Source organism: Bubalus kerabau, chromosome 6 (assembly GCF_029407905.1).
Source record: "Bubalus kerabau isolate K-KA32 ecotype Philippines breed swamp buffalo chromosome 6, PCC_UOA_SB_1v2, whole genome shotgun sequence".
Classification (NCBI taxonomy): Eukaryota; Metazoa; Chordata; class Mammalia; order Artiodactyla; family Bovidae; genus Bubalus; species Bubalus kerabau.
The window spans coordinates 22,725,247-22,752,829 of NC_073629.1; the positions used below are offsets into that span (position 1 = coordinate 22,725,247).

The window sequence follows — 27,583 nt, forward strand, 5'->3', positions numbered from 1 at the left end:
GTAGTGATCGAGCTATTCTCGGGCTCTGAGTTTACATCTTCTTAAAATGGGTCTTCAGGAGCAAAACTGTAGGAGCAATTGTGCAGCCATTGGGGGCAGGGGAGTGTGATGATGTCCACTTCTCAGGCGTGGGGTTTTATTTCTTTCACCATCCAGGAGAAGTTCTGTTTGGAATAGCTTTGATGGAAAGGGGAAGGAAGATTCAGGTAGTAGCCAGAAAGCCACAGGTCCACAAGATAAATACACCTGTTCAACTGTCCACCGCCTGATACATTCCTACACTGAAAGTTTGTCACTTTGAGTTAACCTAGGCAAAATACATTTTAGGCCTTCTCTTTTAAAATGTAAAATTTTCCTGGAGTAATTATAAAAAAAATCATATCTTAGAATGAATTTAATTTTTAGACCATTTTGCTTTAGGATGGAGCACCAAGGAGTGGGAATACTGTCACAGGGGAGGAATAGTTTTTGAGGAGGCTTTGGTCTGGAGAGCATATCTAGAATGAATATCTTAAAAGGAAGGTGGTAACCAGAGGTCAGCACAAGGGATTTGGCTTTTGAGGGGGATGGTGCTAGATGGAGGGGGGGATACAATGAAGGCAGTTTTTCTGGGTCTCTGGGGTTCTCCTGTCCAGTTCCCTGTGATGTCAACTTGGTTTCTATCCCTCCTACCTTAGTCTTGGCACTGCAACCCATTAAGCATAGCTTTGGTTTAGATGAACCATTTGGGTTATCAATTTCTCCCTCTGCTTTGGGAACTGGTTGGCTCTAGTTAAAATTACTGTGTGTGAGAAATATGTAGTTATACCTGAGGATTTCCTCTGATTGGCCTCTACACATGCAGAGTATTGGTTGGGGGCACAAAGGGTAAAAGATCTTTCCCTTCAGCCTCTAGGCCCCTTCCAGGGATGAAGTCTGACCTGGGACTAGACAGGGACCCTGGCTGTTTGTGTTCCCAGTTTGTAAGAGACTCTCCCTGGTGGCCCTCTGATGACTCTTTAGGTATACATCTTGTGACCGAGCAAGGCCTGAGGGCTGATTCTCCTCAAGACAAGCCAGTAGGAGGTATCGTCTAGCCCAGAGCTAGGTTTGTTCCCAGTCCCTGATAAAAGGAGGTGTAGATTTCAGGCTGAGTGTTGAAGCTATGAGAGGACAGGAAAGAAAGGGACCTTTTCTGCTTTAGGGAAGAAAACTGCAACCGGGATTTTTAAAACCTTTTCAGTTCAGGGACGGAGAAGGCAATGGCAACCCACTCCAGTACTCTTGCCTGGAAAATCCAATGGATGAAGGAGCCTGGTAGGCTGCAGTCCATGGGGTTGCTAAGAGTCGGACACAATTGAGCGACTTCACTTTCACTTTTCACTTTCATGCATTAGAGAAGAAAACGGCAACTCACTCCAGTGTTCTTCCCTGGAGAACCCCAGGGATGGGGGAGCCTGGTGGGCTGCCATCTATGGGGTCACACAGAGTCGGACACGACTGAAGTGACTTAGCAGCAGTAGCAGCAGAAGTTCAGGGAGAGAGTATGGAGTCTTGTACTCCTTTTCTGATGGTGCCCAGTGCAGAATTCCCACTAATACAAGGGATGTAATTGCATCAGAACCCAGGGCTACAGTGACCCAAAAGAAAGGCCAGTGAGAACTCTGGACATCTCCTAGACTGATGATTTAAACTAAACACTCCAAAATGGTAAAATGAGGTTTGGAAGCCACAGAAATGAGTTGAGACCATAAATAATATGACCAATTCCATAGGAAAGCTGGGCTCACAAGTATAAGCTGAACTTGCAAATTGGTGCCTGGAAAATCCCATGGACAGAGGAGCCTGGTAGGCTGCAGTCCATGGGGTCGCTAAGAGTCGGATACAACTGAGCGACCTCACTTTCACTTTTCACTTTTATGCATTGGAGAAAGAAATAGCAACCTGCTCCAGTGTTCTTGCCTGGAGAACCCCAGGGACGAGGAAGCCTGGTGGGCTGCCGTCTCTGGGGTTGCACAGAGTCGGACATGACTGAAGCGACTTAGCAGCAGCAGCAGCAGGTTAAATTTGGCTTGCACATTTTTGGGGGGGCAGGGGGCGGGCTCACATGGCATATTTAAAATTTAGTTGGCAACGGTAAAAATGTGGAAAACTTCACCTGAACGTTTGGATTTCTGGCTTTTCTTGAAAAATCAGATGGCCAGGTAAACACTGTCTGGTAATCGCTGCCTGAAACTGAGCAGCTGCCCTCTGCTCTCCAAATTTCACAGCTCCAGCCCTGGCATGGCATTAGAACAGGTGCACTTCCCCAATTTAAACAACTTCACGAATTAAACCGCCTGCATCCTGTAGGCGGTTAAGTTTGGGACCGCTGATATATGCCACACGGTGTCTGCTAGGGAAGTGCTGAGTTGATAAAGTTCAGCTGAGTTTGTACAGTTGCCATAAGGCTGGTAAAAAGCCCTGAGGCAATCAGTTCTGATTGAAAGGCTTTCTATGGGGAAATGAGGATGAAAGCAGAATTGCCCGTGGCTGTGGAGAGGGCCAGGGCAGTCACGAGACTGGGAACTTTGATGGGACAATGGGCTTATCTGGGTAGCCTTTGCACACGGGAAAGGCAGTTTCCTGGTTGTCCTGCATTCACGGTTCTATCACGGTGCCCGTCCAACCAGGGTGGGTGTGAGGGGAGGGAGAGAAGACTCAAATCGTGTCGGCAACTTTAGGTTTCATCTTGCCGTGTGTTAGCTCAGGCGTTTTCTTTCTCTCTTTGACACCGCTTCACACCGTGAGATCGTCTGACCTGGCCCGGCTGCTGGCTTTGCTCAGCCTGCTCAGGGGTCTGGTGTCATCCCCTGGCAGCTCCGCACACAGCGAAGGCGCCTTCTCAGGCGTCAGCTCTTGCTTTGATACCTTCTCAGGCGGCGGCTCTTCTTTCTCAACCTCCTTCTCCACTTCGGGGGGCTCCACTTTCTCCGCTTCCAGCACGGCCAGTGTCTCTTGGCCTTCTGTGCTCACTCTCTCTGCCTCCTGACTCTTCTCGCCCACCTCTAGTTCTGCGGCCGCTTCTACGGGCTGCTCCTCCTCGACTCCCTCCTGGGCGCCCACCTGAGCGTAGGAAGGCAGGGTCTCCTGGTAGGCCCTGGACAAGTCTCCCAGGGGCCCCGGGCCCACCTTCTCCTCGAACTGACTGAAAGGCTTGGCAGAAAGGGGGCTGGCCTCTACCATCCCCACCTCCGTCAAAGGGAAATAATGGGACACGATTTTCTCTTCTTCGAGGAGCTGGTAGCCCTTGGCCTTCTGGATGGAGGAGACGGCAATGGAGTGGAGGGACTTCTCAGGAATCTCCCCCAGTGGCTGCTCCACTGGCCTCTTTAAGGCGGATCGGATTTTCTTCAGGCTCAGGTGGCTCATCTCCAGAATATTGAGGAAGAGGGACACGGAGGCCACGGACAGCATGAAGAGGATGAAGATGGTTTTCTCGGTGGGTCGTGACACGAAGCAGTCCACCACGTTGGGGCAGGGCCACCGGCTGCAGCGGTAGAGAGGCAGGATCCGGAAACCGTACAGGAAGTAGTGGCCCACGATGAAGCCCACCTCAAAGAGGGTCTTGAAGATGATGTGGCAGACGTAGGTCCTCAGCAGGGTCCCCTCCAGCCGGAACTTCTTGGTGCCTTTGCTGCCGCTGCTGCTCTTCTTGACGCTGCCCTGGTCCGCCGCTAGGGGCGCCCTCTCGCCGCCGTTGCCCGGCGACTGCTGGCTCAGCTCCTCTGCCTCGCGCTCCTTGCGTTTCTCCTCCATGCGGACGTGGTGCACCGCGTGCCCCACGTACACCAGCGACGGCGTGGAGACGAAGATGATCTGCAGGACCCAGAGACGGATGTGGGAGATGGGGAAGGCCTCGTCGTAGCAGACGTTCTCGCAACCTGGCTGCTGGGTGTTGCACACGAAGTCGGACTGCTCATCCCCCCACACGAACTCTGCGGCAGTACCGAGGATGAGGATCCGAAAGATGAAAAGCACCGTGAGCCATACGCGGCCGATGACAGTGGAGTGCTCATTCACCTCCTCCAAAATGTTCCCCAGGAAACTCCAGTCTCCCATGATTCACCTACCTACAGAAGGAGAAGGCAGAGCTGAGCGGCCACAGTGCAATCCACCTTTTTTTTTTTTTTTTCACTAACTCGGGGTACCTCCCCTTCATGGGCGGCTGAAACGGTCAGTGGGTAAACAGTATCTTTTGAGTGTTTCCTCAGTGCAGACTAGTACTAGTACTAGGGAACAAAAGAGGCATAAAAGAATCTGCTTCCACTGGCTTTATCATCTGTAAAATGGGTTCTCATTCACTTCACAAGCTGCCTGAAAGGATAAATGAGGCAGCGTCTGTATAAGCCTTGAACTACATATCAAATAAGAAATCATTGTTGATCTTAAATAGAAACTCATGGTTTCATGGATTTAAGTCAAGAACACAAGCTGAACTGAGGTTCATGAGGCATAATGCTGAAGAAATATTCTAATCCATTGGTGTCTGCCCCCCCCCCCCAGTTTTTTCCTATGTATGAAATTGCCTGTGGTCACCTTACTTGTGACTGTGTTGGGGTATACAATGATCGTATGTTGAAAAGGAAGTGGAAGGAAACATATTTTTTGAATATCTGCTTTGTTGCTGACCTTTGACTACATTTTTTTCATTCAGTTTGATACTGTGAGACCTACTCAATGCGTGTTACAGAGCCCAGCACATAATGAAAGCGTGATAAATGTTTAACTAATTTGATTCTATCACATGAGAAAACTGAGGCTCTGAGAGTTTAAGTAAATTGTCCAAGATCAGGTAACTAGCAGCAGTTCTTTCTGTTAGGTTCTTTTTGCCACCCCTTTGGGACTCATTGCCTGTGATTAGAGCTGTACAGTTCTATGACTCCTGTGCTCTTATTTATGTTTTCTCTACTCTAGGCTGAAATCTGGAAACCTTTCTTAATAGCTTTTCAAATTGAAGGTGATATATATATGTACATATATATTTATTTTTATTTATTATCACTCTTTTAAATCCAAAGAATGGGGAGAGTGCTTTGGGAAGAAATCATGTCACAGGGTGAGAAAAGTCCGTTAAGATGGTTTTAATGTCCCGCAGAGTGAAAAGGGTTTAGGGTCTGTAACATGTGGCTGCTTTAATAGAGCTAAAATTTCATCTGTCAGGAAAAAAATGCCATTAAACACGATAGTATACAATGCCCCTAGCAATGGCCATGACTAATGGACATGGGATTGAACTGATGGGCGTGATGTGTGCAAACTGGGTCATTTGTCCAGTGCAAACCTGTGGTGCAAGCTGGTAATCTCTGAAAGACTCTGGTCAAAACCTCCACCCTGGCTATGTTCCTCTAGCTTGAACATCTTAAGAGTTGTGGGGTTTACTCATCACTGCCCTCAGATCAGGGCAAGAGCCCATGCTAGAAATGCTGGTCTGGGCTTCTCCAGCCACGCCCTATATTATAGGATCAGAAGTCCATGGGGCCAGAGGTTATGCCCATCGCATTTAATGACAGTGATATTTGCTAAACATTTGGATGAGTGATGAAATGTGGTATCTTAAATTAAGTGGGAGTGTCATCTTTGGAGAGGGTAAACAAAATGACATCTGAAAGCTTTCTTCCAACCTGTAGTTTGGAGCCTGGCCAGACAGAATTTGTGGCAGATACTGATGGCAGGGGTGAACAGTGACCAACCTAGGCTCTTGGCTATCTATTTTTTTGGTGAAGAGTAGAGTTACTCCTCTTGGAGGCACAGAAACTTCTAGTTAGGCCAGGCATCTGCCAGCAGCTTCTCTCCTCATGGGAAGGTTAGAGCGGCTGTGGCATCCCCAACCATGATTCTGGCTTTGGGAAGAGTTCCTTTCGGGAATGGGGAATTGAAAGTGGGCAAGGGTTCTTGACTCAAAACCAGCTGTTCAGAATCCCAGTCACATGCATCTAGTGATACTACTGCCTTTAACACTCCTCAGGTGGCAATCAAATTTAGTTGCCCTATGAAGAGTGGCAGCCATTCCCATTGCCTTCTGGAAGAAGGCAGGAAACAATCATGTAAACAGTCTATGCGTAAATCCTACTGGTGACAGAGCCGGGAAAACCCAATATTTTTTAATCAACTAGTTCAATCTAAAATTCATGTCAAAACAATAATTTATGTAGTTTACTCCTGGGAGATCAAGTCTGGCTTTAATGAACTCTAACTGTATGTTGCTAATGGCTTATCCCCATTGATACATCAGCTCAGTTTATAAGCTTACTTGTATGGTACCATATTGGTCCCTTTGAAATTTTGTATGTTTTTCACTCATGTACCCACATGAATGTGTGTGGTGAGCACCAACTCTCAGGACTGTATGTCTACTAGTCTTGTTTCCCCCTTTTATTTTTTAATTTATTTTTTTGTTTCCCCCTTTTAGAGTCAAAAGCTCTTGAAGGACAGGGGCCATTTTGTCTTTATCCTCTATGAACCATCATGACACAGAACAAAGACCTTACAGAGTGGGAGCTCCATATATACCAGGGGATAGGATCAATGGTAATCATTTGAAATCTGAAATTCTCAATCCCTGAGTGCATGTAATACTAGTCTTACCTACAGGGAGCTCCAATTCCTAAGGAACGTCAATCCTTTTTGCTGTGGCTAGCAGTGGGGAGATTGAAAAATTGCAAAGAAGTGGTAAATTCAAAAAAAGGATGGTAAATGGATCCAGAACTAGTTATTTTGAGGTATCGTTTTGTATAAAACTAAAGATATAAGCTGTAAGGCCAATAATTCTTGACATGTATCATGACACACATTTATGATACATAAAGACCCTCCTGACTACCCCATTCGTAATTTCCAAACTAAAACCAGACAGAGCTGTGTCCTTCCACACCTCACCCTGCAATGCTAGGAATGTTTGACTGGTTTTCTTTCTTTTTTAATGTCTATGTTACAGAATTTCTTGTAATAATGAAAAAAGAGAAACTATAATTGAGGACAAAATCTTTCCAATTCCATGCTGTTGAAACAGGCCAACAATACCATTAAGGAGAAAAGATTTAGAAGTGCTAAGGAAAGGTGCCCTGGGTTCTTGACTTCTAAAAGTGAAAATTATAATTAAAGGAAGTCAGATAAGAGTAAATCTGGGCAACTGTTTCATTGGAATGGCAAAATCTAAAGCAAAGGATTTCCCTTTTCTTCAAGGAGGCAACTCTCTCGTTTATTTTGCTTGTTAAAATCTATTACAGGTGGAAAATAAACTCGAGAGTTCGAGCCTCCACCCTCAAGCTATCCACCATAACACCCCACCAGAGGATTATGGTTTTAGGTAATGATTAAAATAATACCTTATGTTTGGGTAGCCCTTATCTATTTATAAATGATACATTTTAGCATATCTTATTTCAGTTTCATAACAACCTGTGAACTAAGGCCAGTGGTCATCAGACTTGGATTTCAGAGACTAGTACAATAACAACAAAATAGGGTACTGACTCCAACATATTGCTACTAACTCCTTATTTTGCCAAAAAACTTTAAAAATTACTATGACTGCAGTCTTTTTTCACCATCATCTCATAAAAGGGGAATTTTAATATTATAAACCTAGATAGGACATAATTTTGGAATAAAAGACAGGCCTTGAAATCGAACACATTTAACTTGGTGAACAATTTACTCCATTGTTTCCTACATCACTGTCACATTTTAGTCACAGGCAGCTGAATAATTCATCTTGGACCAGAGCTGACAGGTCTACAGATGGATGGTTGAGAACCAGGGAACCTGGCATTATCAGCCCCATTTACCAGGATGGGAGATGGAGTGGGAAGGTAAGTAAGTCTCCCAAGGGGGCTCAGCTAGTGAAAGCAGAGCCGGGACATGAGCCGTGGTTTTCGACTTCAAGCCCAGGGTGGTTTTCAGGATAGCATAGCCTTCTTCTGGCTTTGAAGAGGCAGAACAACACATATACATCCGTGTTAACTAGTTCCATAAAAAGGATTAGAGGCCACTTACCACTGGAGTAGGAAATGGAAACCCACTGCAGTATTCTTGCCTAGAAAATTCCATGGACATAGGAGCCTGGAGGGCTACAGTCCACGGGGTTGCAGAGTCGGACAGGACTGAGCAACTGAGCAAGCAAGCAAGCACCACTCCGGTGGGTAAGGCAGTGTACATGTGCCGCCACGTTTCTCGAGCAGCCCCTTTAACCACCAGCTGTCAGAACCTGCCCCCAGGAAGATCTTAGCGGTGCTTAACAAACCCGTTCCTGTGCTCCAGTAAATACTCCAACATGGAAAATGCTGAGCATGAAGCCTCTCCTACCCCCACGGCACTCAACAGATATTAACATCACTGCTACTTCTATGGCAGAGTTTGAGTGAAAAAGTACAGAGAACTTTCATAACCTCAAATACATGGTTTAGATCCCTTGGGCTACCTGGGGGCATGTTAATTCATTCTGATAAAAGAAAGGCCTTAGAAAGTCAAGTTGTAGTTAGAATTTGGACATCTCTGCCACCACCCCACCTTGTCCCTCCATTCTCGCATTTCTTTCCCTTCCAAACCTCTGCCAACTCTTAGGCTAATTCCAAGGTTTTTGGAATTGAACTCTAAATCCAGCCATCCTAATCCAAGACTGAACATTAGTGGCAACCTTTCTCCTTTTGGAGAATTCCAGAAGTAGCCCTTAGATTAGGCTGGGAAAGAAGTGGGGGATGGGAGGGGTTGGGAAGCCTTCAAGCTAATATCACCCAGGGTAAACTTGCCAATAGGAGTAGGATCTCCCGGAGAGATATGTGTTCTCTTCGTCTCTTGGCGCTCAGCGGTAAAATGGCAACTTTGGCCTCTTTCCTTTGGCACCTAAAAGCCCACCTCCCACTTCTCTACCCCGCCCCTACTGTGCTGCACGACTGAGCAGATATGACTGGATTGACCCTGATGGGTAGGTTTTACTGTCTAGCAATATTTTAAGCTCCCAGCCAGACAGCTTTTATGAAAGGAGGGATGTTTGGAAAACAATAGGCAAGAGAGAATGGGAGAGCTGTGTTAGGCATTGAGGGGAGGAGAGTGGGGAAAAGCTGATGTGGGAAAGCTTAGCCGGGGCTTCTGCAGCCTCCAAAAGTTTCTTTTAGCAGCAGACTGGCCCTCCACAACAGGAGATCTTTGACTTCTCTCCAGAGGACATAAGCCCTGGGCATATTTTCCCAGCACCTTATCATGGGCTTAGAGAATCTTAGGGATGTAGGGACAGTCAGAGGTCACGGAGTCAGACAGGGCCAAAGCCACTCCAGAAAGAGTAAACTTGATCCCTTTAAAGGATGATATCTCATCTTCCATTGGTGGTTTGTTCTTGTGTCTCATAACTTTCAGTAGGGCAGTCTCCCTCACTGGAAAGGAGTCTTAATACTCCAAAGAATTCTGGCACCATTTGTCAAGGTAATGATGTTTCCCGCTTTGTTTCACTCATAATTATAAATACTTTTGAGAAGCTGAAGAATCAAGGGAAAGAAAGCTGAAGAGACGTCAGTGAGAGTTTTAGATTTTAGTGCCTCCATCTGTGAAATGGGGGTTTGATAGTTTTGCCCACCAAGAGAATGTTGGATGAAACACGAATATGACTGAAGGAGGAATGATGCTTGGGAAGCCAGCATGGAGCGCTTGAGTGCATGTTCTGTGCCTCTCTGAGTCTGCTCCCTTTCCACTATTGCTCTGCTATAATGGTAAAATGGTTGTTGTGACCACATTTTCCAAAACAAAAATTGGGGCATTTTATCTACAAACTTACTTGCGGAAAAATAGAGCAAAATAGTTGAAACTGGAATTGTTTTAAGAAATCTGCAATGTGTGATTACTAAATTAAAGGCAACTTTGAGATTAAGCCAGGGGGGAAAAGGGCACTTGCCTCAGCCACACCCCTTATTTCCTGTCCTTTCTGGCGTCATGGGCATATTGCATTTTATTTTTCAAGTCCTAGGCATACTTTATTTTTAATCTCACAACAAACCACTGCAGTAGGTATTCTTAGTTTGGTGGTGTTTAGTTTCTAAGTTGTGTCCAACTCATTGTGACCCCATGAACTGTAGCTCTCCAGGCTCCTCTGTCCATGGGATTTCCTAGGCAAGAATACTGGCATGGACTGCCATTTCCTTCTCCAGCATATTGCATTTTGATGGTGGCCGTTTGAAGGAGGAGAGTACCAAGGTTGTGGGTCTCAACTTCTACTTTTATTAAAATGTTCACTAGCCCACGGCCTTATTTTCTCTAGAATTCTGCTTTCTTTCCAACTTCTAGGTTTAAGGGCCCACAGTGATTGAGATGATGCCCTCCAGGGAATCCCTCTGTTGAAAGCAGCCAGTCATGGTTGTTCCCAGTATCAGTAAGGCAAGAAGATGGAGGAGAAAGGGAAAGAAACCCAATCATTCTTTCTTTTGAGAACATTCAGTAACTGTTGATTCCTGACACTTGTGTTTTCCCTGAGACATCCCAGAACTTTCAAAATGAACTTCACTCACTCAGGGCATCCCGGCCCAGTTTGGCTACGTGCTGGGGTGGCCCCATCTCCTGACATCATTGTGTGAGAGATGATAGTAGAGCATGTGCTTGCGTCTGGAAAAACAGAGAATGTCCACATCGCTCTGAACCAGTCAGTCTCTCCAGTTTGGAGGAATCCAGTTTTCTAATTGAGCACTTTCTTTGCTTATTTATTCTGTTGACACTGAAGACGCTCTACTAATAGTGCCCAATTGATTAAAATATATTTGTTGGCAGCTGCAAAGTCCTTGAAAATATAAACACTTAATCTCAAACCTCTTGAGGAATGTTTTGAAAGACGTGGGGAGAGAGACTCATCTTAGCTGTTGCTGAGAGATGGGTGGCCTAATCCTAAAGGAATCAGAGTCAGTTTCTCAGGTCTTTCAGAGGGATGTTTTCTCATGATGGCCCTATTATCTCATTGGATGTAAATAAATCTTTAAAACATGGCACATAACCACATTCAAATGCAAATTCCAATTTTTTTATATTCCATAATTATTTAGAATAGATTATTAACATTTTAAATAATTCAATGGTGGCATTTTTCTACTAGTATGCATTTTTGAAACAGTGAAGCAGTTACATGTGTGCAAAGATTATGGGGTTTGTAGTCAGAAGACCTGGCTCTGGGCGTGGCTCTTCTGCTTCTTGTTTGTGGGCAGTTTATTTGGCCTCTCCAAGTGTCAGTTTTCTCATTTGTGAAATAGACAGGATAATACCTGCCTTTTTGTTTGGTAAAAAGAACCTTTTATAATGATGGCGGCTGCTTATCTAGCCCATGCAATGCTGTGAATGCCTGTTCACTTGTTGGTCATCTTTGCTGTGATCTCTTCTTGCTCCGAGTATGACTGTGTCCTGCACTCCTGGGACCTGAGTTGGTTTGTTTCAAAGTGTACCTTGATCAAGGTCCAACACTCCCCTCTTCCTGCAGGAAGTGTCAGAACTGGGAAAGACCAGAAGAGATCACTGACTCCAACTGCCTTCATTTTATAGATGAGGAAACTCAGGCTTGGTGTGGAAATGACACTCTGATGTTTTGTTGCAGCTCTGAGGTTCAGGCACTGTCCATGGCTCTGGTGCCTCCGTGTCTCATATAAGCAGAGGGTTCTTTAGGGAGAAGCAGGTGAGCTTGGGCATGAGTAGAAGGGCAGGTGGTTACACGGGCCAGAGGAGATCGTCCTCAGTCAATCCCAGTGACTACAATTGGGGGACACGTATCTCCTCCCCTCTGGGCTTCCCTGGTGGCTCAGATGGTAAAGAATCCACCTGCAGTGCAGGAGACTCAAATTCGATCTCTGGTCTGGGAAGATTTCCCTGGAGAAGGGAATGGCTACCCGCTCCAGTATTCTTGCCTGGAGAATTCCACGGACTACAGTGGAATGGACTACAGTCCATGGGGTCTCAGAGTTGAACATGACTGAGAAACTAACATACACACACATCTATTCCCTTCCAGCTGCTAAGGTGTGAGAGGGAATGAGCCTTTAAGAAACCTAGGACCAGACCTTGTGGGTAAATTGGGTCCCTTTCCTTAGTGTCTTAGGCCTGGCTCTGAGTTAGTGGGCAATATTCGGAGATTCATTCAACAAGTATTTGTTAAGCTCCCACCCTCTGAGATGTTCAGGACACATTGGTGAATTAAACAAAGATCCCTGTCACAGCAGAGCTTACATTTTGTTCAGGAGGCAGATAATACTCATTAAATACAACAAGCCAGGGAATCACATAGTACATTAGAAGCTGATAAGTGCTACCAAATATGAAAAAAATATGACCGGGTAGAGGGGATTGGGAGAGCCAGAGGAGGGGAGGTGGTACTGACACAGAACTTACTGAGAACATAAGGTTTGAGCAGACTATAAAGAAGGTCTGCTTTGAAGGGATGGAGCCATGGGGTATTGAGGGAAGGCTGTCAGCCATAGCAACAGGCCCGAGGGGCTGAATCAGAGCAGGCGAGGACAGAAATTGTTGGGAAATGTAATTTTTGTCTCTTGATTATTTGTCCACATATGGTTTGTTCGCTTGCATGTCTTTAAAACTACAATACCACCAAAAGACAAGATCCCACACAGCATCCGATGTGCTAATTTGCCCTTCCTTTCCATTACACACTTAAAAAAATTTTTTTAATTTCAATTTTTTAAAAATTTTAGTATAGTTGGTTTACAATGTTGTGTTGGTTTCGGGTATACAGCAAAGTGATTCAGTCATAGTCATACATACATATAAATCTATTTTTTTGAAATTATTTTCCCCTATAGATTTTTTAAAAACTTTTTTATTTTACATTGGGATGTAGTTGATTTGTGTGGTTGTGTTGGTTTTAGATGTATAACAAAATGATTCAGTCATATATACATATAAACAAATTTTTTTGAAGATTATTTTTCCTTACAGATTTTTAAAAAACTTTTAAAATTTTATATTGGAATATAGTTGATTTACACAGTTGTGTTGGTTTTAGGTGTATAGCAAAGTGATTCAGTCATGCATACATATAAATCTATTTTTTTCTGATTATCTGCCCTTATAGGTTTTAAGAAATTTTAAAAATGTTATATTATACTTGATTTACAATGTTGTGTTAGTGTCAGGTGTACAGCAAAGTGATTCAGCCGTCATCCTTTTTGCTCAGCTGTCACTCTGCCTGGCGCTGTGCTGGGAACACAAAGATGCAGAAGGCACAGGCCCCGATGGGATGCTACCACATGTATATCTGCTCAAGGAGACGGGACCATGGGCGTCTGGTCTGCCAGCCCCCACCCGGCAGGCCCTGGGGTGGGGCCTCCGTCTTGTGGGAGACTGAATAGCCATGATGCCGAGGCTTGGAATGAGACTGTGTCAGTGTTGCCACCAGAACACTGCCTGAGCTTGTGTCAGTGACGTCCATGTCTCCGCCTCAGTTTTTTCTTATGAAAAATGAGAGCCCATATGCACTGAAAAAGAGCTGCAGTGATCAAATAAAGCAATGTGCATAAAACTGAGTTCAGTATTTGGCGTTCAGGAAGCTCTTGATAAATGTGTATATTAGTTGCTCAGTCATGCCTGATTCTTTGCGACCCCATGGACTGCAGCCTGCCAGGTTTCTCTGTTCGTGGAATTCCCCAGGAAAGAACACTGGAGTGGGTTGCCATTTCCTCCTCCAGGGGATTTTCCTGAACCAGGGATGGAACCCAGGTCTCCTGCATTGCTGGCAGATTCTTTACCATCTGAGCTATCAGGATACATATTCCCACTGTTAAGAAGGTTTGGATACTCTTGGAATGAGGTCAGGGGACCCTTGCTTCACCAGCACTGGGATCAATACTTGCTGCCTCTTGTTTTCCACATGGCCCTCTCTGTGCCTCCTCCATGGCGAACTTGGTTGTCAGACAGAAATTCTTCTTCATCACAGCTATTTGGCTGAAGTTCAAGGGCTCCTGTGCCCTGAGGGGCAAAGGGTTGGGTGGAGGGTGGACTGGGGGCACTTTCACTGGGGAGAGGATTTCCCTCACAGATGCACAGACGAGCTGTCAGGACAAGGCCAGGCTCTCTATTGAGCAGAGCAGCTCATGCATGAGAGCAGATTGTGCCAGTTCTATAGAGCACGACCCTTCAGACCAGCTTCTCCTACTAACAAAGTTATCTTTCCCAATCTGCTTAGGCAGAAGAGGGACACACTTCCTGTCCTTATGCTGCGCACACAGAGCAGACAGGACCCAGGCCAGGGCCGGGGCTGGGCCTGGCTCTGAGTGTTTCTTCTCATCTCCTCCCCTCTCCCTGCTCAAAGTCTTGGGCTCTCCTTGGCTGCCCCATCATCTTGGCAAGAGGAACACAGGCTGCAGACAGTGGCCACTGGCTGGCCAGGGGTGAGCCTAGGGAGCGTCCTGGCATTCTAGGTGCCCGAGAGAGGCTTGGAGAGACAACATCTTAAAAGAGGGGTAGGGAAAGAGGCTGCTGCCGCCTAAAATTCACTGGTATGGGAGCAGTTATTGATATTCTAGGGCAGTGGGCCTGAAACTGTAGTTTTAGCATCAGCACTATAGTTTAAGCATGCAACATCAGCATTGCCTGCGAACTTTCTGGAATGCAGACTCTCAAGCCTGGACCAAGCCTGGATCTACTGAATCAGAATCTCTGGGGTGAGAGTCCAGCAAACTGTTTTAATAAGCCCTTCAGGTGATTCTGAGACTGCTGGAGGTAGCCCCTGCTACTAGAATTGATCATCCCAGTCCTGGTACCCAGAATTTTCTTTGTATAGCCTTCTCCCACATCCACTGCCTTTCCTGACACTCTGCTGCCAAGACAAAGCCCTAGAAACCTTTCTTTGGGTCTATCCAGAGAACACAACTCTTGTGATTTCCCTGATGGCTCTCAGCTGCCATATTAGCCCATCCTCCATCTGTAATATGGGCTTCCCTGTTGGCTCAGTGGTAAAGAATCTACCTGCAATGCAGGAGACGTGGGTTCGATCCCTGAGTCGGGAAGAGCCCCTCGAGAAGGAAATGGCAACCTACTCCAGTATTCTTGCCTGGAAGATCCCATGGACATAGGAGCCTGGGGGGCACAGTCCACGGAGTCGCAAGAGTTGGACACGACTGAGCGACTAAACAGCAACAACAACCGTCTATAATACCATAAATCAGAAGGGGATAAAAACATTTTTATACTTTTTATCTCCATTTTATCAAGCCCCAGTGAGGCTAAGTAATTTGCTCACAGTCACAGAAAGAAAGGGGCAGGGCAAGAACAGAAATCACATCTGCTTGACTCCAAAGCCCGTGTTTGCTCTGGCTGCTCATCTTGTCTCTTTTAATTAGGAGATTCAGTACCACAGTGCTGACCTTTCAGAGCATTTGGGGTCTCTGGTCTTTGTTCTAACCAGTTAATATCTGGGTATTTAACTTTTTTTTTGTTTTTTGCTTGTTCTGGGCAACCAACATAGCTGCAAATATTTTCTAAATAGATGAATTCTCTTGGCATATATCCATATTAAAAAACTACAAATGTATTGCATGAATACTTGCACATTGGAAAAAAATTAAATAATATAGGAGCCTATAAGATAAAAAGTAAAGATCTCTTTTTATCCTCTTCTTCCCCATGAGCACTGTAACCATGCTTGACAATTCGCTGTGTGTTCTCTCAGACACTTTTTCTTTTTTCACTTAATATATCTTGATATATTTGAAGTATACATATAGAGTAATGGCATCCTTTTAATGTTTGCAGTAGTATTCCATAAAAAGGACATCTTATAAATTTGTTCAGTGTGTTCTCTATTGAAGGACACTTAGGTTGCTGCTTCTTCTTCTTCTTCTTTTTTTTTTGCTGTTACAAATTTTTAAAATAAATACCCACATATAGATATTTTTGGAATATATATATTCCAATATTCCAGCATGTGCTGGAATATTTTTGAAGGATGTCTTCTTAGAGGTAGAATTGGTTATTCAAAAGATGGGTAAAATTTTTAAGTTGATGGGATAATTCCAATTACTCTCAAACCAGACTGTACCAGACAGTGTTCTCGATATAGGTTGTGAGAGGGCACTTCATGACATATTCTTACCATCACTTACTATTGTCTGTCTTTACATTTTTTGACAATAGGCTGGGCAGAAAGTATTTTTGGATTTGCATTTTTCTGCTTACTAGACAGATGGAGTGACTCATTACATGTTTACTAGCCATTTGCATTTTTTTCCTCTGAGTTGCCTACTCATATCCTTTGTCCATTTTTGACAGGTTATTTGCTTTTCCCCCATTGATTCCTAAGGTCTTTTTATAGACTATGGTTATTATTTCTCTGTCATGTATGTTGTAACATTTTTTTCAAACTATCACTTGTAATTTCTGTAACTTCGCTTTTAGCATGTTTTGCTATACAGAGGATTTATATTTTTTATCTAATTGAATCTCTCATTTGAAAATTTATGGTTCCTGACTTTGTGCCTGGCTTGGAAAGGCCTCTATGTCTCATTAAAATTCAGGAAATCAGTTAGGAAAAAAAAGTTGCCAGAGTAGACTTTGTTTTAGTTCAGCATTTAAGCCTGGACCCTTGAAAAAACTGAATTGTCAGAGCAATATGAGTACTGTCTATTCTCCTCCTGGTTTTTAGCCTCTTTATTTTTTCTATTGGCCTTTTTTTTTTTAACTGATAAAGAAATTATACAATTTTTATTCATCAGCTTGGTGTAAGTGGCAACAGATTTCATCATCATCACCCTTTTCAAGGACCTATTCTGATTTGCAAATCAGAAAACCAAACGTAGGAATCATCTGTGTCCTTTTGCTTCTTATAGGTGTTTTTGTCTTGCCTCCTTATCGTTCTGAATGCCTGATTTTTTACTTATATTCAGATATTATGGGTGGGTGGAGAAAGAGAGAGCTTGAATGCTATTATTTTCTGTTTTACAGTCATATTTTCTACCCTCTTATGAGGAGGAACTTTTATCTTTATCTTTTTGCCTCTCTCCCCACCCCCTGCTGCTAAGTCAGTCGTGTCCGACTCTGTGTGACCCCATAGATGGCAGCCCACCAGGCTCCCCCATCCCTGGGATTCTCCAGGCAAGAACACTGGAGTGGGTTACCATTTCCCTCTCCAATGCATGAAAGTGAAAAGTGAAAGGGAAGTCGCTCAGTCATGTCGGATCCTCAGCGACCCCATGGATTGCAGCCTTCCAGGCTCCTCTGCCCATGGGATTTTCCAGGCAAGAGTACTGGAGTGGGGTGCCATTGCCTTCTCCGCTCCCCACCCCCTATTTGGTGGCAAATAAAATAGCTATAGTCTGGAACAGTTACCCACAATTCCAAAAAAATTTCCTCTTACTTATTACTTTACTACTACTCGATTTCTTTTTGATTTAAGTAAGGGGTTTGAAATCTGACCAGGTTCATTAGAAAGAGTATGGTTATGGCAGCAGAAAAATTTCATTGTCTATGGCTTAATATAGCAGATCTCTCAATCACTAAGGACTTAGTTTCTTCATCCTTGAAGGAGGTATAATGCCAATCTCTTGTAAATCATCTAACATGGCTCCTAATCCAAAGAAGGCTCAAAAGAAACATTATTTCCCATAAATTCCTCAGTTTATTGACCTGTAACATGGGTGAAAAATGGGACATACCTTACTGAGATATTTTGAGGATTAAATAAGAAAATAGGGAATTTTACAAATGTGACACCAAGGTTCTTAGGAAGCAATCTTGGTTCCTTTTAGGGTAATGCTGTACTCATACCACTAGATGGCGTCATCAACACAGCGAGCTGACGATGATTCTGTCCGACGTTCAAGTGGAGAAAGGGAATCCCTATTTCATTTTCTTCTGAATGTAATAAGTTTGGCAACAGTTATCACAGTTTAGCTTTCATTTTTTGCTTCAAATAATTTATTACTGTCAAAGGTTTTCTTAAACAATAGACTTTCCCTAAGGAATGGTTGGAAGTGGGACCCAGAGGCCAGAGAGGTCTTTCTGAAACACAAATTTGGCCTTCCCTATACTAAAAACCCTTCCGTAGGTTCACATAGTAGTATTGTTCAATATTTTTATTTCAAATTAAACCTTACTGTGTAGTTGAGTCACTTGGGTTGGGGGTGATGGGCCCCAAGTCCTGCCTCTCAGGAGCTCCAGGAAATAAGGTTCAAAAACCACTTCAGGATGAAGCTTGTGCCTTTTAACAAAGCAAATAGGGCCCTCTGCTGCCTCGCTATTTGAAACAGCCAAGACATGGGAGTAACCTAAGTGCCCACCAACAGATGAATGGTTAAAGAAGATGTGGTACATATATACACTGGCATATTTCTCAGCCATAAAAAGGAAAAAAAATTGGGTCATTTGTAGTGATGTGGATGGAGATAGAGTCTGTCATACGAGTGAAGTAAGTCAGAAAGAGGAAAAACAAGTATCACATTAACGCATATATATGGAATCTTGAAAAATGCTACAGAGGAACCTATTTGCAAGCCAGGAATAGAGATGCAGAGGTAGAGAACAGACATGTGCACACAGTGTCGGGGTGCAAAGGGAAGAGTGGGACCAACTGGGAGAGTAGCATTGACATAGATACACTAGCATGTGTAAAACAGCCAGCGGGGAGCTGCAACATAGTATAGGGAAATCAATTTGGTGCTCTGTGATGACTTAGAGGGGTGGGAGGAGATTCAAGGGGGAGGGAGAATATGTATACATGCAGCTGATTCACTTTGTTGTACAGCAGAAACTAACACAACAGTGTAAAGCAATTATACTCCAATAATAAAATAAAATAAATTGAAACCTGATATCGTTAAAAAAAAAGAAGAAAAGAACCACTGCAGGATGAAGCTTGTGCCCTTTAACAAGGCATACAGGGCCCTCTGCTGTCTGAAACCTGCCTATTACTCCTGCCCATCTTTCGCAGCTCAGAGCTTTGCACTTGACCTTCAGCATCTATGACCTACATGTTCCCTGTACATGTCACTCTGATTCTTGCCTACATTCTTTGCCCATGCAGTCCCCTCTACTTCATCCTCTCTACCCCAGCTCTGACTCATCTGTGAAGGCTCAGTTTGGGCTTTACCTTCTCCAGGAATTCTTCTCTGACCTTATCTATTTTGTTTTTCAATAATTCATTTATGTTTCTTTCTCCCCCACTAGTCTATGAGGTTTCTGAGTGGCAGGAAATGTGTCTTCCTCGTGTCCAATTTAGGAAGGCCCGGCAAATGAAAGAACTCAATGTGGTTTTTTGGTAAACAGATATATGAATAAGTGTAAAGTAGAAGAAGAGTCATCCCAGTAGATGAGGTGATAGGAGATGAAGACGTAGAAGTGGGAAAGGGAAGGAGTGCTTCAGGGAGTGGATGGTTTGTATCCGGGAGTAAGAAGAGTTTCTCAGGCTGCATGCTGAGCTACCCACAGGAGGCCAGGGTGAAACCTCTCCTCTCACAGCTCCCATAGTAGCCTTCATGATGGGTCACTAGGGGTTTGGGGACTGTTAACTCCTTCAGACCTGTGGCAGCTGTAAGAGAAGCCCCAGCATGGTCTGCTCCTAAGAATCATTTTGACTGTGACCTGGGCTTCACTGACAGCTCAGTTGGTAAAGAATCTGCCTGCAATGCAGGAGACCCTGGTTCAATTCCTGAGTCGGGAAGATCCCTGGAGGAGGGATAGGCTACCACTCCATTATTCTTGGGCTTCCCTTGTGGCTCACCTGGTAAAGAATCCACCTGCAATTCAGGAGATCTGAGTTTGATCCCTGGATTGGGAAGATCCCCTGGAGAAGGGAAGGGCTACCCACTCCAGTATTCTGGCCTGGAGAATTCCATGGATTATATAGTCCATGGGGTCCCAAAGAGTCAGACACAACTGAGCGACTTTCACTTTCACTCTGGGATGGAGGGTGAGGAGTGATAGAGGCTGTACTTAAAGGCAAGGATCCTGCCAGGGATGACCCCTTGCCAGAATCCTCTTTTTCCTTCCTCTCCTGGGAGAAGAAGATACCTGAGAATGTCCACTGAGGGTACCTGAGAAGGATAGAACAGATCCCTTGGGGTTAATGAAAGTGACCTTCCTATGATGGGCTGATGTAGGTTTCGGATATGGGACTCAGTCCTGAGCTAGTACTGTGTATGGGGACAAAGAGAGCTGACCGCAAAGCTATCACCTTTTCTGGCCCTATAGGGCATGAAGGTTTTAGAATGTTGGGAGACTTGTGTTCCCTCTGAAAACAGCAATGGAACTGCCGTACTCACTGGGGCTTCCTAGGTGGTACTAGTGGTAAAGAACTCACCTGCCAATGCAGGAGACATAAAAGACATGGGTTTGATCCATGAATTGGGAAGATTCCCTGGAGGAGGGCATGGCAACGCCCTCCAGTATTCATGCCTGAGAAATTCCATGGACAGAGGAGCCTGATGGATTGCAGTCCATGGGGTCGCAAAGAGTCAGACATGACTGAAGCGACTTAGCATGCACACACACACTGCCTTGGCACTCCCTAAGCAGCAGACTCACTCTGCAAAATGGCTCCAGGTCAGCCTTTTGAGGTATTATGTCGCCTTCCCATTGCCTCATCCTGAGCCTCTCCCATGAGGATGGCACCACAGTGTCCTGTCATCTGGAACCTGGAATCTTTACTTTCTCACCTTGTGAGGTTATAAAGACCTGAGAAAGTTTAGTTTGAAGGTCTCTGGCCAATTAATACCCTATCCCACTCTCCCAGGTAATGCTGGGAAAGAGGCTGCCGCTGCTGCTGCTGCTACTAAGTTACTTCAGTCGTGTCTGACTCTGTGCCACCCCATAGACGGCAGCCCACCAGGCTCCCCTGTTCCTAGGATTCTCCAGGCAAGAACACTGGAGTGGGTTGCCATTTCCTTCTCCAGTGCATGAAAGTGAAAAGTGAAAGTGAAGTCGATCAGTTGTGTCCGACTCTCAGTGACCCCAGGGACTGCAGCCTACCAGGCTCCTCTGTCCATGGGATTTTCCAGGCAAGAGTACTGGAGTGGGTTGCCATTGCCTTCTCCAGGGAAAGAGGCTACCCATTTCCAAAACACTGGCTACCTTGGGTCTCTATACTTCCTCAGATACTCTGTGGCTTCTGAGGAAGTTGGGGTTTCCCCTAACTTTTGTGCTTCTGACATGACTGGCTGAGGCCAGTTTCTGTAGGCACCCGGCCCTTTCTCCCCAGGCTGTCCATCAAAATAGATCAGAGCCAGGTTATAGTCTCACAGGCATGAAGGGACTCTGGACACATAACAGAGAGGCTTGTGGGAGCCCCTGTAACCCCGGAGGAGGTTCAGAGGAGGGACCTGTAACCGCCCCCCCCACCCCGGCATTCCCATGGTCAGAGGGCCTCACGTATGCCCCTGGGACACACTGAGGCATCTTAGTTACAATTCCAAACTGTCTAGGGGAACATTCTGGTAACAGGTCTTATTTTACTTTATTCATGAGAGCTGGCCAAGGATAGAGACGAGTGTTGAGAAAGCAGAGATGGAGTTCTAAATCCTCCAAGAGGAGGAATTCCGCTAATGGGTAAGTGTAGTTCATGGCCAGCTTTGCTCGAATAACCCAGGGCTCCAGGGAGGCAAATGACTTCCCCTCTTAATTTCAAATAGGAACCTCCCTGGAGGGCACAGGGGCCTCTTGGCCTGAATCTGGGAGGGAAGCCACTTGGAATTTATTTTTTGTTGAATTGTTTCTTCATTTTTCCTTCCGAGCGGGTCCCCAGGCATCCAAACGCGATGCCTCTCCACGCAGTCGGGGCACGGCTGTCATAAAATGCAACTGCAATCCGTATCTATGGAAACGGGCTGGCTCCTTTTGCCTCTCTCACTCCCCGCTTCTGCGTTGGCCAGGATGGGTCTAGACTCTGCCCTCTCTGATGGAGCTCTGCGCTCTGATGGAGGGGTGGCTCCAGCCACACCTCAACTGTCCTCTGGTATCCACCCTCCACTTACCTCCTCCTGTCAGAGGCAGAGGAGGTCCTGGGAGGATGGTGATCTCAGTGTGATGGCAAAGCCTCCGGTGGTCCCAGGGTGACCTGCAGCAGGAAGGGCGTTTTTCTGCAGTGGGAACAGCACAGACCTAGGTGCATAGAGCTCGATGCCCCTAGACTGGCTTCTGAGCTCAAGACCCAGACCTTTCCCTAGTCAACAAAATTTATTCCCTGCCTCCTTCCACTCACCCCAGGCTTGGCTGGGATTCTCTGGGCCTTCCTTTCCCTTGCCTAAAAAGGTAATTCATTATTCCTTAGGAGTAATATGTGATGGTGTTTGATTTCAGAGGTTTATTTATTTATTTGGACTTAAGACAAATGAAAGGGAGTCTGCTTCAACCTGGCTAAATGGACTGAAATGGAAACAAAGACATCAGAATTCCCTTTTTCTTTCCAGTCCTAATCTGCTGACTTACCAACCCACAAGCTTTCTTATAGAAGCAATGTACATAAAAAAATGAATCAAATGAATTTATATACCAAACAGAAATAGACTCAGACATAGAAGACAAACTTATGGTTATCAAAGGGGAAGAGGAAGGGATAAATTAGGAGTCTGGGATTAAAATATACATACTACTATATATGGGCTTCTCTGGTGGCTCAGTGGTAAAGAATCCACCTGCCAGTGCAGGAGACACGTTTTCAATCCCTGGATCAGGAAGATCCCCTAGAGGTGGAAATGACAACCCACTCCAGTATTCTTGCCTGGGAAATCCCATGGACAGAGAAACCTGGCAGGCTATAATCCATGGGGTCACAAAGAGTTGGTCACAAAGTGTCGACCACAACTTAGTGACTAAACAACAACAGCTACGACTATATATAAAATAGATAACCTGTAAGGACCTACAGTATAGAATAGGAAATAGACTCAATATCTTGTAATAATCTATAATGGAAGAAAATATTAAAAAGAGCATATATTTATGTGCTCAGTTGTTTCAATTGTATCCAACTCTTTTCAACCCTATGGACCAAAGCCTGCCAGGCTCCTCTGTACATGGGATTCTCCAGGCATGAATACTGGAGTGGGTTGCCATGCCCTTCTCCAGGGGATCTTCCCGACCCAGGGGTTGAACCCACATCTCTTACATCTCCTGCATTGGCAGGCGGGTTCTTTACCACTAGCCACCTGGGAAGCCTATACAACGGAAATTAACACAACATTGTAAATCAACATGAAATATAGTTAAAAGAAAAAAGAGCTAGACACTGCAGACAATCCTCATTTGTCTGTGTAGGAAACTGGCTGGCAGGATAGGGGGAGCAGGGGGATATGTGGAGACCTCACCACTTGGGCAAAATGACTGTTAAAGCCATTTAACAGTCAGAGGTTCTAAGGGAGTTATTTCCATTCTGGCGATATTCTTCTGCCTAGATGTCTAGGAAAGCTTCCAGAGCACCACAGGGGTTGGCCTTGAGTCACTAGAGGGCGATGCTGTCTCTCTTTTGCTCCAGGCACGGTTTTTAGGACCACTTCAGAGGGCCGGCCAAAAAATAATCCAATACAAGGTCTTCGAGGGAGGACGGAGTCGAGTGAGCTCTTTTTAATCACACCAGAATAGATGGACTTGGTCTCAGTGGGAAGGGCTGAGATGATAGGAAATGCAAAGGAGAAAGACCCAGGCCAGCTACATTTGGGGAACTGTTTACTGTGTGACCACATTTTCTGGACCACCTTCTGGTGCCCTCCCTGGTGGAGCTGGAAGTCTCAGAGGATATCCCCCACATGCCCCCTTTTCCCCCTTCCTACTCACTAGCCCCTTTCATCACTGAAATATTTGTCCTGTCTCCCACAGCCCCAAAATTCCAAACCACCAAACCTGAGTTTGTTTTCTACATCTCTCTCTTCCCTCTCCCAGGCCTGTCTTTGTTTCCTCTGGTCCTGCACAATTCTGCTGTATTCCTTATTATACTGGGGGTGATATTTGATCATAAAAAGGCAAATCTATGCACAACATGGATGGACCTAGAGATTGTCGTAACGAGTGAAGTTAGAGCAGGAGAAACATCATATGACATGCCTTATATGTGGAATCTAAAAATGAACTTACAAAACAGAAAGAGACTCAGAGACTTAGACAACAAACTTATGGTTGCCTGTATATGCTGCTATATTTAAAATGGATAACCAAAAAGGACCTACTGTAGCGCACAGAGAACTCTACTCAATGTTATGTAGCAGCCTGGATGGGAGGGGAGTTTAGGGGAGAATAGATACATGTGTTATGTATGGCCGAGTCCCTTCTCTATTCACCTGAAACTATCATAACATTGTTAATTGGCTATATTGCTGTTCAGTCGCTAAGTCATGTCTGACTCTTTGTGACCCCATGGACTGCAGGGCGCCATGCTTCCCTCTCCTTCACTGTCTCCTGGAGTTAGCTTAAACTCATGTCCATTGAGTCAGTGATGCTATCCAACCATCTCTTTCTCTGTCTCCCTCTTCTCCTCCTGCCTTCAGTCTTTCCCAACATCAGGTCTTTCCCCAGTGAATCAGCTCTTCGCACCAGGTAGCCAAAGTTCTGGAGATCCAGCTTCAGTATCAGTCCTTTCAATGAATAGTCAGGGTTGATTTTCTTTAGGATTGACTGGTTTGATGTCCTTGCTGTCCAAGGGATTCTCAAGAATCTTCTCCAAGACCACAATTTGAAAGCATCAGTTCTTTGGTGCTCAGCCTTTTTTATGGTCCAACTCTTACGTCCATACATGACTACTGGAAAAACCATAGTTTTGACTATATGGACCCTTTGTTGGCAAAGTGATGTCTCTGCTTTTCAATACGCTGCCTAGGTTTGTCATAACCTTCCTTCCAAGGAGCAAGCATCTTTTAATTTAATGGTTGCAGTCACTGTCCACAGTGATTTTGGATCCCAAGAAAATAAAATCTGTCACTGTTTGCACTTTCCTCCCTTCTATTTGCCATGAAGTGGTGATGCCAGGGCTTCCTGGGTGGCTCAGTGGTCAAGAATTCACCTGTGATGCAGAAGATGCAGGAGATGCCATGGGTTTGATCCCTGGGTTGGGAAGATCCCCTAGAGGAGGGCATGGCAACCCACTCCAGTATTTTCACCTTGGAGAATCCCATGGACAGAAGAGCCTGACAGGTGACAATCCACAGGGTCTCACAGAGTCTGACATGACTGAGGCGACTGAGCATGCATGTATGAAGTGATGCCATTAAATAATTGGCTATACTCCAATACAAAATAAAAAGTTAAAAAAAGTTTTTAAAAAGGCAAATGTGGATTGAATAGAGTGTTGCTTCATGTGATGGCAAAGGATAAACTTCAGCAAATGGAAGACTGATCTCAGAGATTAAATTCACAGGAGACAGAAGCATTCCGGGGCTATCCTGGTTAGAATAGCAGAGTGTCCATTTTAAGAGTTAAGGCTGAGATTGTGTGAATCTAACCCATCCACCTGAATGCTATATGCAGCCTCTGTTGCTGGGGGCAGGGTGGGTGGAGCTGCTGGGGCCATGTGGAAGGTAGTTGGGAGGGAGATTCCTTGGCTGTGAGCTACCCACCCTTAGCCTGGCCCTCCAAAAGCCTGCTGGCTGATCACAGGTGAAAGCCTGCCTCAGTAGACTCCAGAAGCCTATGTGGAAGTTCATTCTCCCCTTGGCTTGTCTGCACATCCTTTAGAGTGCAGACTCCAGAGGAATCTCCCTCCTCACCAGATCCAGCAAGCACATTTGCATGACCTTCTGAAGGATGAGGGTGTCTTGCATGGAAGACCCTGTAGTTAGAGTTCATCACTGACTTTCTCAACATGATCTAGTATTTCCTTTGCTCTCAGACACTATAATCAGGCAGCCTGTCTCTGAGCCTCCCACTGTCTAGCTCTGTGATATTTGGCAGATTAATTCTTTGAAGTCTCAGTGTTATCATCTGTAGATGGGGATGACTGTTATGGGGATTTAATAAGATAATCTCTGTAGAGTACTTGGCCCAATGGCTGGCACATGAATGGCTACTCTCATTATCTGGAAATGCAATAGAATGTGACAGCTAAGCCAGCTGGCTCAAATCTGGACTGCTACGTACTAGATGTGTGATATCAAGCAAACCATTTAATCTCTCTGTGCCTCAGTTTCCTGATCTATAAAATGAAGTTTAATAATAGCACCTATGTAATAGGGTAATTGTTAGGACTGAATAGCTAATGCATGTGAAGTACTGAACACAGTTCCTGGCACAGAGTAAGTACCCAAAGGAGGCCAGCCTTCATTGCCTGTGGAGCTGTGGGTTAGATCATCCAAACTCTTTTTGCCAGGGTCCAGCCCCAGTGGATCCAGGGAATTTGAAGCGGGGATGGCGTCGGCAAGGATCAGGAAACAACTGCTTAATTAAATGTTAATTAAGGATATAAAGAGTAATAGAATAAGGATAGCTCAGTGAGGAAATTCAGTGGAGAAAAGAGGCTGAAATAAGGATAGCTCAGTGAGGAAATTCAGTGGAGAAAAGAGGCTGAATAATTCAGCCAGAAGGTGAGAGAAAGAACGACATGGGGAGACCAAGTTTCAGTGAACAAGGCCCGCACTTTATTTTCCAAAGTAGTTTTTATACCTTAAGTTATACATAGAGGATAATGGGGGAAGGGATAGAGTCATGCATAAGCCAGTCTTTCTTCCTGCAAACTTATCATATGCAAAAGTTTAGGTGATTTGTATCATCTTCTGGCCCAGAGGCCTGTTAACATTTTAAGAAACTTATTTTTCTCTATAGGCGATTATTCTAAAGTCAGGCACCACCCTACAAAAGCATTAGATAAAGTTGCATTCCTATAGGGCAAAGGTGTGGTGGGCTGTAACAAGAAAAAGAATTAACTCAAGGGTCCAACGTTACAAACATCAAAGCTACTACTTACACCAATTATATTAATCAATACACTGCCAGGGACACAGCAGGTAAGGGATATGGAGACTTAGCAGCAAACATTGGCCCAACAAGTGAAAAACCCTTCACCAATGCAATTTCTAATCAATCTTTTAACTGCTCAAAGGAATCTGTATTCAGACAGTTTAGAACATCTCATGCCTCTCACAGCTGGGAGGCTCTGAGCAATCACATGTGGCCGGAAAAACCCATTCAGGCAGGCTAGAGGACTTCCAAAGGAGTTTGTAGGTTGAAACACTATCACACCCAGGAACTTTATTAACTGGAGCTATAAGTTAACTCTTTTTTCAGAGAGAGGTAGTGGGGGACAGCCCCCAGTAAAGTCAGAGGTGTAGGTGAGAGCACAAAGCAGAAAGTAGGCAGATTCTGGTTTTGGGGGTAGATGCTCGAGAATTTCCAGGGGGACTCCTGAGGCTCGATCCTGCCTTTGCCTATACTGAGCCTCCTTCCTCATGACCTTTGTCATGGGTGGAGCTCCTGCTCCCGGCATCTTTTGAATGCCATGATGTATGTTTTAGGGGAATTCTTTTGGCTTCCTACGAGTCGGACATGACTAAGCGACTTCACTTTCACTTTTCACTTTCATGCATTGGAGAAGGAAATGGCAACCCACTCCAGTATTCTTGCCTGGAGAATCCCAGGGATGGGGGAGCCTGGTGGGCTGCCGTCTATGGGGTTGCACAGA

General features: G+C 45.0%; 1 protein-coding gene across 1 annotated transcript; it reads right to left on the reverse strand.

Moving 5' to 3' along the window:
• Window positions 1–2,713: 2,713 nt before the first annotated feature.
• GJA8 (gap junction protein alpha 8) lies at window positions 2,714–4,731 on the reverse strand. The gene has a single exon (XM_055586858.1). The coding sequence runs from the start codon at window positions 4,078–4,080 to the stop codon at window positions 2,758–2,760; it is 1,323 nt and encodes a 440-aa protein (XP_055442833.1). The 5' UTR covers window positions 4,081–4,731; the 3' UTR covers window positions 2,714–2,757.
• Between the last annotated feature and the right edge of the window lie 22,852 nt (window positions 4,732–27,583).